This window comes from Lipotes vexillifer, unplaced genomic scaffold, assembly GCF_000442215.2.
Source record: "Lipotes vexillifer unplaced genomic scaffold, Lipotes_vexillifer_v1.1 scaffold213, whole genome shotgun sequence".
Classification (NCBI taxonomy): domain Eukaryota; kingdom Metazoa; phylum Chordata; class Mammalia; order Artiodactyla; family Lipotidae; genus Lipotes; species Lipotes vexillifer.
Genome location: NW_006780610.1, coordinates 5,439,938 through 5,450,588, shown reverse-complemented (window position 1 = coordinate 5,450,588; position 10,651 = coordinate 5,439,938). Strand labels below are relative to the sequence as shown.

The following is a 10,651-nucleotide window of genomic DNA, read 5'->3' as shown; positions in this document are numbered from 1 at the left end:
GGAATGCCTGGCATTTTCCAGATTTCTGTACTCTGCCCTCTCTGCCTTTTCATTCTAGTGAAATTCTCATCCATTTCAGTTGTTTCTGTCACCAACTATTGTTACTGTATGTTATATGGTATTATTAAAATCTTGATTCCACCCTTGACCTCTCTGCAGTTCTGATCTCTCCCTTTGACCTATCTCCCTTCCACAAGAGTTTATTGATCACCTACTGTGTGTGAAAAGAAACACTGCTAGATCCTGAATACATTGGTGGATAAAACAGATGTGCTCTCTGCTCTTACAAAGTGTTTTGGTGAACCATCTCTTTAGTAGCTTGTCTCCTCTGTCTACCAGTAAGTAAGCCCTTCTCTTTACTTTTCTCTTCTGTGTTGTCATCACAGTTGCTTCTGAGTACCTTCATCCAGACTTTGGGGACAGTCTGTCTTCTCTTTGCCTCACCTCTAATGCTCTTTTTTTTACAGTATTAAGGTGTATTCCCTGCTCTCCACCCACTCTTCTCAATTTAGTTCTAACATTCTTAAATCTTTCTTGTATAGGTTACTGGATGAGACTTTTTGTGATTGTACTCTCAAAAAAACCCCAAAAACCTTCATTAGCCCCCATTCACAAAATAAACGTTTTTTAGGGCCCTGATCTTAGTTTAACCTTTTCAGCTTCAGGTACTGTTCCCTTTGCTACACATACCAGAAAGATGACTTGTTCTGGAATTAGATAGAAATGGATTTTAATCCTGGCTATGCCAGATTACTGTCTTAGGCAAATTATCTAACATTTCTCAGCCTCATTAATTAATTATATAAAAGGCAGCATCTAACACAGTGCCTGTGACATAGTAGATGCTCTAAATGCTCATTCCTTGTCTCTGCTGTCTAGTCTCTGGTTTTGCTTACATCATTTGCCTTTGCCTAGAATATCTAAGTACTCTTTTTATCCCCCACCTTGCCCTTAAGATTCTTCTCTATCCTTCAAGTCCTAGTTTAAATGTACTTATTCCTGGAAGCTTTCTCTTGTCATCCTACCTACAGGATTAACTCGTCTCTTTTTGGATTCCTCTAGAAATTGTATCAGGCTGCTGATCAATTACGGTCTTGCTTGATATTGTTTTGAGCATGGAGTGGATCTGATTCTGCTCTGAAACCTTCTTCCCTCTGCACATATATACCCAAGGTAGAGCCTTCCACTCATATGATACTCAATACTTATGGAAGTTGGTTCACCTCCAATCCATGTCTCTCTTGGGCCATAAATTGGTGTCCCTTGTGATTGATAAAGTTGAGTGTCTTTTTATATTTCTATTGGCTGTTTCACTAGCCTCTTTTGAGAAGTGCCTGCTCAAGTCTTTTCCTTTTTTTATTGGCTTCACTACCTTTTTCTTATTGATTTATCGGATGCTTTTTAGGAGAACTGCCTTGAGTAATTATCCGTGTTTCTGGTTTCCTCCATAAAGGGAGAATCTAGTGTTTTGGGCCTGCATGTGGAGTATAGTGCAGCATACTTGGAGAAGTCAGTGCTTACTCAGAAAATTTTCCCTTCCCTGGGCTCAGTCATGTCATACATCTCTCCAGTCTCATACCTTGATTAGGACCTTGGGTTTCTTCCACTTACATGCTGTTCTTTGATTATATTGAATACCACTTAGGTAATGGGGGCATTGCCTAGGAATTAAGCCTGCAGATAAGAGGAACAGTCAGATTCTTTTAAAGATCCTTCATCCTCCTTCCTGGTAGGCTAAGTGATGGTCAAAGCAAGGTCCACATGCATTGTGATTGCCCTGAGAGTGTAAAAGGATAGTGTCACATTTGTCCAGTTCTAATCTGCTACCATACCTCACCCTGTCCTTAGTGTTTTTAACTCCTTCCTCTCCACTAAACTGGTACAATTTTTTTAATGTAAACTTTTTATTGAAGTACAGTATACATATAGAGATCTTTTGTGTTCAGTCAGTTAATTCTCACAAAATGTCTTAGCAAGGTAACCAGTACCTAGTTCTGATAGTAGAACATTACCACAATCCCAGACTACCAATCTCTGCAACTCCCCATCAGTGTTAACCACTCTTATTTTGGCTTCTAACACCATAGATTAGTCTTGACTGTCTTTGAACTTTATATAAATGGAGTCATATACCATGTACCTGTTTTTGTGTCTGCCTTCTTTCACTCAACATTATGTTTGTAAGATTTATCCGTGTTTGTTTAGTTGTAGTTTGCTACAGTTTTTCCATTATATGATAATAACACAATTTACATGTATTTATACATTCTACTGTTAATGGACATATTTGGGTTGGTTCCAGTTTTTACTATTATAAATAATGCTTCATTGAACATTCTTGTACATGTCCTTTGAACATATATGCCCATTTCTATTGGGTGTGTAACTAGGAGGGATTTTAAGTGTACAAATGTATACTTCCAACAGCAGCAAATGAGAGTTGTAGTTATTTATATCCTTACCAAACTTGGTATCGTCGCTTTCATTTTAGCCATTCTTACGGGTGTTTAGTTATACTGCATTTTGCTTTGAATTTGAATTCTCCGGTGATTGATAAAGTTGAGTATCCTTTTATATTTCTATTGGCTGTTTCACGAGCCTCTTTTGAGAAGTGCCTGCTCAAGTGTTTTCCTTTGTTGCTGGCTTCACTACCTTTCTCATTGATTTATAGATGTTCTTTATTATTCCTTTATTTAAATTTATATGTATTATACATACCTGTGGCTTGCCTTTTTACTTTCTTAATGGGTTCTTTTGTTGAACAGAAATTTAAAATTTTAATGTAGTCCTATTTGTCATGTCAATATTTTTCCTTTTCGGCTAGTACTTTCTGAGTCCTGTTTAGGAAATCCCAAGGTCATGAAGATACTAGTCTGTGTTTTCTTTTAAATGTTTTTTTTTAACCTTTCACATTTAGAACTAGCCTGTGTTCGCCAGAAACTGTTGCTTTCTCTGTCCCTTGGCAGTGGCTCCTCTTTTGGTGCAAAGCCTAGAATCTCAGCCTCCTGCCCACACCTAGAATCAGCACATGTACCCAGGGCAAAAGCAGCTGCAGCAGATGGCTCACCTCTGTGAGACTCTCTCCCTCTCTGCAGTGTTAACTCTTCCAGTTCTTGTTGTCTTAGCACTTCTCTGCTGCCTACAAAAAGATGATTTCTATATTTTATTTGGCTTTTCTGAGTGTTATGTGCAGAGACACTGGTTTGCCTCTAACTTTATCTCTTGGAAGTAGAAATGATCCCTTTAGCTTTTTAAACATTCTCAAATCTCTCCCATTGAAAACATATCATACCGTTCATTGATCCTGCATCTCCTCCTTGGTACTTTGTATTACCAAAAACAGTTTTTGCTTCTATACATTAATTTTTGCCTCACTATCACAAAATTCTGGTCCTCATTTTACCAATCTCTTAGCAGCATTTGACTTAGTTGAACACTTGCTCCTTCTTGAAACTCTCTTTCTTCCTGGCATTCATGATATAATACTGTCTTGATCTTTCTCTTGGTTCTCTGAATTTTTGTCCTTTGCAGACTCATCTTCTTCCTGTTCTGCAAGTATTGTGAGTTCAAAGATACAGATCTAAGCCCTCTTCTCCTTTCATTCTATTCTCTTCCTTGGTGATCTCAAGATCATGTTTTCAATTACTGCCTGTACCTAAATATCTCATAAATTTACATCTCCATTTCAGACTACTCCTGAACTTCCAACGACTATACTCAGTTGCATGATGGATATCCTCACTGGGATGACCAAAAAAACACTTCAAACTCAAAATGTCTCAAAAAGAACTTATGATCTATCTGGTCTATTATAAAAATCTAGAAACTCAGAGATTATCCATAAAAATTATTTTCCCTTACGTATATAGTCTCTTGAATCTGTTTCTTTCCATCTTGACAGCTGCCTTCTTAAGCTACCTTCATTTCTTCCCTAGATCGGTCTAATGACCACATTCTTCCTCTCACACTATGGTTCCTTTTTATTCTCCTTTGTAGTTACTTTGGCCTTTCAGTTTCTCAAATGTATGTTGCTTTCTCCTATCAGCGTACATTTTTGCACACTCTTCCCTCTGCCTGGAATGCTCTTTCCCATATTCCCTCTCCCTTCTAAGTTCTCTTCTACCTTTATATTTCAGTTCACTCATTACTTAAGAATCCTTTCCTGACTAGGTTATTACCCCCACGTTATATGCTCTCACAGCTCCATGAAGTTTTCTGTTGCAGCATTTATCATTGTTATACTTTGCATGATTTTTAAAATTAGTCACTGGATAGTAAGCACTATAAGAGTAGGGACCCTGTGTGTTCCTGGTCATCATTGTGTTCCCTAGCACCTCATATATTTCCTGGCATCTAGGAGGCATTCAGTAAATATTTGTTGAATGCACTAATCAGTTCTCTCCCTGCTCATAGCTGAAGTGAAACGTGTTGGAGATACACTCTTGGGAATGGCTACACAGTGTGTGCAAGTGAAGAATGTGGTCAAGACCTCGCCTCAGACTCTGTCCAACCTTTGCCTGAAGATCAATGTCAAACTTGGTGGCATTAACAACATCCTAGTTCCACACCAACGGTATGAACTCTATTGCCCACTTGCCCTTGTCAAGCAAGGTACCATACTGGTGATTGATGGAAAGATAGGACCCTGTCCAGGCCCAGTGAATCACACACAAGGGAGAGAGGACCAAAGTGGGTGCTAGATGGTGCCAGGAAGAGAAGACCCAACTCCTCACCATTTGTTTTCTCTTCCTTGTTTAGCTCTGCTGTCTTTCAACAACCAGTGATATTCCTGGGAGCAGATGTTACACACCCCCCAGCAGGGGATGGGAAAAAACCTTCTATCACAGCAGTGAGTGATACTTTCCAACTTCCTCATAAGGTTCTTCTCTTAGCTCTGAACCCCCAAGACTACACATGATTTCCTTCCCTTAGCTCTGGTGCTTGACCCTTCACAAGATCTTTTTATTTCAGCTGATCATCCCCATTAACCACTCCCTTGGTTTCGTAATAAAACTAACTCTGCATGGCATTTTCTTTTCAGAGAGAGAGCAGTGAGAGTGTAGGCTGTGGCCAGAGACTTGGCCCTGTCTCCATCACTTTTGCTCTGTGTTCGAGTTTCCCTCTCTCTCTCTCTCTGTGCCCACTTTTGGAATACGAACATATCTCTTTTCGGAAATCCCTTTTAAGGGAGTTACTTAGTTGCTGCCTGTTGCTGATTGTCCTTTGCTCTTCCCCATCCCTACCCCTGATCCACCTAGTAGATTAGATAGCTCTCCAATCCCTCTCCTGACATCTTTGCTCCCTGTCTCATAGGGGCTTCTGAATTGGCTAAAGGGACCAGGCCTTCTTTCCCACTTCTCTTTCTTCAACCCTCAAGTTTCTCTAGGCAGACTGGGCCTATCTCAGTAAATGTGGGGAACCCTATACTATGCTTATCTTTAATTTCCTTGTGGCCATCCATCCTAGTAGGCTTTGGCTGTTGTCCCCTTAGAAAATGATGTTATTCCCACCACCCACAAGAACACTCTTCACTATGGTTCCTAGCGTAGATTAGCACTTGAATTGAAAAAAAAAGATAAACTTGTTTTTGAATGAGGTCACTCTTTGAGCTAGTAGTGCCAAACCTTCATATGCCCCTCTGCAAGGAGTAGGGAAATGAAACTTACCAAGTACCTACTGTGGGTTAGGCCCTGTACAAGATGACTTATATGTGCTACAACAGCACTGCAAGTAGGTGGTATTCTTATCTCCATTTCAGAGGAGGAACAAGAAGATCACGTGGGTTAAGTAACTTCCACATGTGTGATAGAACAGAGATTGAACCAGGGCTTATTGAATCCAAAAAACCTCATTCAGTTGCATAGTTTTTTGCTAAGAGGCCTTTCCCCAAACCCAGAACCTAACAGTGTTGGGAGGGTGGAGGTTCTGGGAGCTGATCCTGCCTCTTTGGTTATCAGGTGGTAGGCAGTATGGATGCACACCCCAGCCGTTACTGTGCTACTGTGCGCGTGCAGCGACCTCGGCAGGAGATCATTGAAGACTTATCCTACATGGTACGTGAGCTGCTCATCCAGTTCTACAAGTCCACCCGCTTCAAGCCTACCCGCATCATCTTCTACCGAGATGGGGTTCCTGAAGGCCAGCTCCCCCAGGTAGGGCCCACAATAGGTCAAGAAAACCTTCACATGGAGGCCGGGGGGCCTGATGGTAGCAGAGAGTACTGCTGTCTTTTCTGAGCTGTTGACACTGGGAGGTGCTACCACTTAGGGAGGTTATCTAACTGGAGTAGTCTTGGAAGCAGAGATCACAGTTGAGAGATGGCGTGTACAATCACTGATAGACCTTTCTTCTTGTAATAAAAGACCCTCAGTGCCTATTTACTAGTTGGTACATGTTGAAGACTAATTCTTTAGACCAGTGGTTCTCAAACTTTAGCATCCATCAAAATCTTTTGGAGAGCTTATTAAAGTAGTTTGCAGAGCTCTACCCTTAGAATTTCTGCTTCAGTGAGTCTAGGATGGGGCCCTAAAATTTGTAGTTCTGACAGGTTCTTAGGTGATGCTGCTGGTCTGGAGACCACACTTTGAGAATCACTGCTATTGACCTTCACGATGTTCCTCCTATTCTTTCTCCCTGCTAAGCCTTCATATTCTGTTGTTTAGTGTACTGAACTGGTCTCCTTGACTACCATTTAATACATAGTAATATAACTCCCATTTATTGGGTACCTCTTATGTGCCGTAAACTGAGCTAAGCACTTTGTATGTATTCTATTTAATGCTTACAATAACCCTATGAAATAATTATTATTCCACTTGATAGATGATGAAACTGAGGCTTGAAAATGTTAAATGATTTCTTCAGTGTCATCCAGGCTAATACGTGGTAGAGCTGGGATTCAACAAATTGGTTAGATTCCAAAGTTCATGCTCTTAACCATTATGCTCAGTTTCCTCCAAGTCATACAGTGTTTCCTAAAATGCCAGATGCATTTATCATAACATGTCTGTGTTTAGAGATGTCTAGTGACCTCACATAGTCTGGGGTTAAAATTCAAACTGCTTAATAAGCAAAGCAGTCAGCAGTTATTAAGCCACTACTAGGTTTTTTATGTTTTTATTTAATTATTCGTTTTAGCCTTCACAACAGTTTTGTGAGGCTGATCTTATTAGTAGCTTTAGTCAGTGTGGAGAAAATGAGACTTAAAGGGGTTAAGTAACTTGCTCAAGGTAATAAAATTAGATAAAGCTTGGGTTTAAACCTAGTTCTAATTGATTCTAAATTGTATTTACTTCTACCATACAGTTTTTACTCCCTGTTACTGACATCCAAGGCCACAAGGCAACTACTATGGTTTTTCACCTGTGGCTTCTTGAGCTAGTCCATTTTTGTATAATACTGCGTTTTTTCAGGACTGAATTTATCTAGTCCCTCTACACCCATTTCTGAACTATGTGTCTAGTCTTCTATGGTGGTCCCAATCCTGTCTGCTCTTAGAGCTCATGGGTAACTTCCATTTTCCTTCTGATCCTAAATTCAGCCTTACTTTGGGCATTGTGGTTTCTCTCTGAACCTTGGTTCTGTGTCTTGATGTTAGGTCTGATTATACATAGGAACCAGGTGAGTGCTCTCTGCTGATACTAAGCCTCCCAGCTAGGCTTTATAGGAACATATCAGGTGAACAGTCTACAGGCATACCTCATTTTATTGCACTTCGCTTTATTGTGCTTCGCAGATACTGCATTTTTTACAAATTGAAGGTTTGTGGCAACCCTGCGTCCAGCAAGTCTGTCGGCACCATTTTTCCAACAGCATTTGCTAAAACTTCATGGCTCTGTGTCACATTTTGATAATTCTTGCAATATTTCAAACTTTTTCATTATTATTTGTTATGGTGATCTGTGATCAGTGATCTTTGATGTTACTACTACGACTCACTGGCTCAGGTGAGAGTTAGCAATTTTTAGCCTTAAAGTATTTTTTAATTAAGGTCTATACTTTTTTTTTTTTTAGACATACTGCTACTGCACACTTAATAGACTATAGCATAGTGTAAGCATAACTTTTATATGCACTGGGAAACCAAAAAATTCATGTGACTTACTTTATTGTAGTGATCTGGAACTGAACCCACAATATCTCTGAGGTATGCCTGTATAAGGCTGATTTTGGTAGGAAGGACTTATCATCTCTAATGGTTGGGTGTCAGCTTATAAAGAGAGGCTGAACAAAAAGCCGTATTACAAGTGGCAACCCCTTAGTTCAGAAAGATGCATGAACTCAAGAGGAGCTGTATGTCTCTTTGTCTCCCTCCTCACCCTGTGCCTAGATCCTCCACTATGAGCTGCTGGCCATTCGTGATGCCTGCATCAAACTGGAAAAGGACTACCAGCCCGGGATCACTTATATTGTGGTGCAGAAACGCCATCACACCCGCCTTTTTTGTGCTGACAAGAATGAGCGAGTGAGTGAGGGATTGAGGAAGCCACCCATACCCTTATCTTGTCTCCCTTCTCTTAATATGGAAGAAGCCCTTGAAATAAAATCTGGGGATTTAGTCCTTGGCCTGTCCATCTTCCCTGGTCCCTTTCTTCCCCCTAGCTCTTGTGGTCCTTCCTCTGCTGCTTCCTTCCTTTTGTTTCCCCCTTCTCCCCTCCTTCCCTTATACTTCATCTCCCTCCTCCTAGCTCCCTGGCCTATAGACCCCATATATAGACCAGCTCCCAGAGATGGGAAAGGGAACTTCCATTTATTGAACTTCTCCTATGTGCCAGACACTGTACAAGGCGTCTTCCTCACAGCAGCCCTGTGAGGTAGGTACTGTTATTATCTCCAGTTTAGCCTCAGAAAGGTTAAATGACTTGCTAAGATAAAAGGTGAAAGCAGCACTTAAACACAGGTCTGTGTGACTTTAGAAGCCTATTATTTCAATTCCCAGTACCCTCTGGGAATAGCAGCTTCTACTTTACTCTTGGGATTCTGATGGAATCAGATTAGAATTGAGTCGGGGCCCTAGTTAGGGTCATGCAGGTCTTGGGATCTCGGTTGTCTTTGTCTCTATACAGATTGGGAAGAGTGGTAACATCCCAGCTGGGACCACTGTGGACACCAACATCACCCACCCATTTGAGTTTGACTTCTATCTGTGCAGCCACGCAGGCATCCAGGTAGCTGGGCTATGTCCTGGGGTTTTCAATGGGTCAAAGATTAGTTGATTATTCCCACTGCCTCTAGAATATATCATTCCTCACTGAGTGGCATTCAAATCAGGATTGTTCTCTTAATAAGCCCTTTGTGCACTTGAACATAAGTGCACTTTGAACATCTTAGGCAGGTTGCCCATAAGATGGGTGCTTTATGACGTAGGTGGCTTTGTGTCTGCCTTTTCATGGGTGGGTCTTCCAACCCAGCCGTACTCTTAATAGTGAGCCTGTTCCTTATCATCAACCATCCCCTCTGCCCAACCTGGGGCCCCCTCACCTTCCTATCTTCCCAGGGCACCAGCCGACCATCCCATTACTATGTCCTTTGGGATGACAACCGTTTCACAGCGGATGAGCTCCAGATCTTGACGTACCAGCTGTGCCACACTTATGTACGATGCACACGCTCCGTCTCAATTCCAGCACCTGCCTACTATGCCCGCTTGGTGGCTTTCCGGGCACGATACCACCTAGTGGACAAGGAGCATGACAGGTGAGGCCTGGGATCAGGCTGGCTTCCTTTTTGCTTCAGCCTCTGGTACCAGACCCTCTCAATTTTCCTTGGGTAGTAGGAAATGAGTATTGTCCGATTTGATGTCCTTGGGCTCGTCAGCCCAAATCTGGGTTGGGGTTTTCTCTTAAATTGTTATGGGAATTGGCATCCTAGGGGTGGGGGAAGGAATTAGCAGCTCAGTTCACCAGGAAGGACTTCTTTCATTTTTCCTTTTCAGTGGAGAGGGGAGCCACATATCGGGGCAGAGCAATGGGCGGGACCCCCAGGCCCTGGCCAAAGCCGTGCAGGTTCACCAGGATACTCTGCGCACCATGTACTTCGCTTGAAGGCAGAACGCTGTTACCTCACTGGATAGAAGAAAGCTTTCCAAGCCCCAAGAGCTGTGCCACCCAAATCCAGAGGAAGCAGGGAGGAGGGAGGTGGGGCAGGGAGGAATGCAGAAGGCCTTGTTTCCTCTACAGAGGGGGCGAAAGGGTGGGGAACAGGGCCAGTAAGCCAGACCACCAGCCAGAAATCTCTGATATTCACCTCATGCCCTCCACCCCTCACCCCATCTTGTCACATCTGGCCCTGACTCCACTGGACCAAGAGAGGCAGCCCCGGTGCCCACCATACACACAGATGTCGCATGTGACTCACAGTGCTAAAGACTCATGCCTGACAGCTTGGTAAGGTCGGCCCTGCAGCCCTGCAAACAAAAGCTGGTAGGTTTGGGTTTGATACTTTAGATGGGAAAGTGAGGGGCTTGAAAAGTGGGTGGGAGGAGGGAAGGATTTTTTAGGAGCCTTAATCAGAAAAGGTCTAGATTTGTTTAAGAAGAAAAACGAAACCAGATGCAGATCAATATTTTAGGATACTAGATGTTTTAATGGGTTGAGAATCCAGCTTGTAGGAAGATTTTTAATGCTAATGGTTTGGTTGCCCCTCCCCCAGC

The 10,651-nt window shown here is 42.2% G+C and overlaps 1 protein-coding gene across 2 annotated transcripts in view; it reads left to right on the top strand.

Moving 5' to 3' along the window:
- Positions 1 to 10,289, top strand: part of LOC103079850 (argonaute RISC component 1) — a 30,051-nt gene extending 19,762 nt beyond the window's left edge. Inside the window, exons 13-19 of one of the 2 annotated variants that reach the window (XM_007453829.1) lie at positions 4,414 to 4,573; positions 4,759 to 4,849; positions 5,958 to 6,152; positions 8,330 to 8,464; positions 9,066 to 9,167; positions 9,497 to 9,696; positions 9,935 to 10,289. In XM_007453829.1, the coding sequence (XP_007453891.1) occupies positions 4,414 to 4,573; positions 4,759 to 4,849; positions 5,958 to 6,152; positions 8,330 to 8,464; positions 9,066 to 9,167; positions 9,497 to 9,696; positions 9,935 to 10,043 (992 nt within the window). In that variant the 3' untranslated portion in view covers positions 10,044 to 10,289. The remainder of the gene's footprint in view (positions 1 to 4,413; positions 4,574 to 4,758; positions 4,850 to 5,957; positions 6,153 to 8,329; positions 8,465 to 9,065; positions 9,168 to 9,496; positions 9,697 to 9,934) is intronic. The other variant, XM_007453830.1, reaches the window with a different exon arrangement.
- Positions 10,290 to 10,651: the final 362 nt, after the last annotated feature.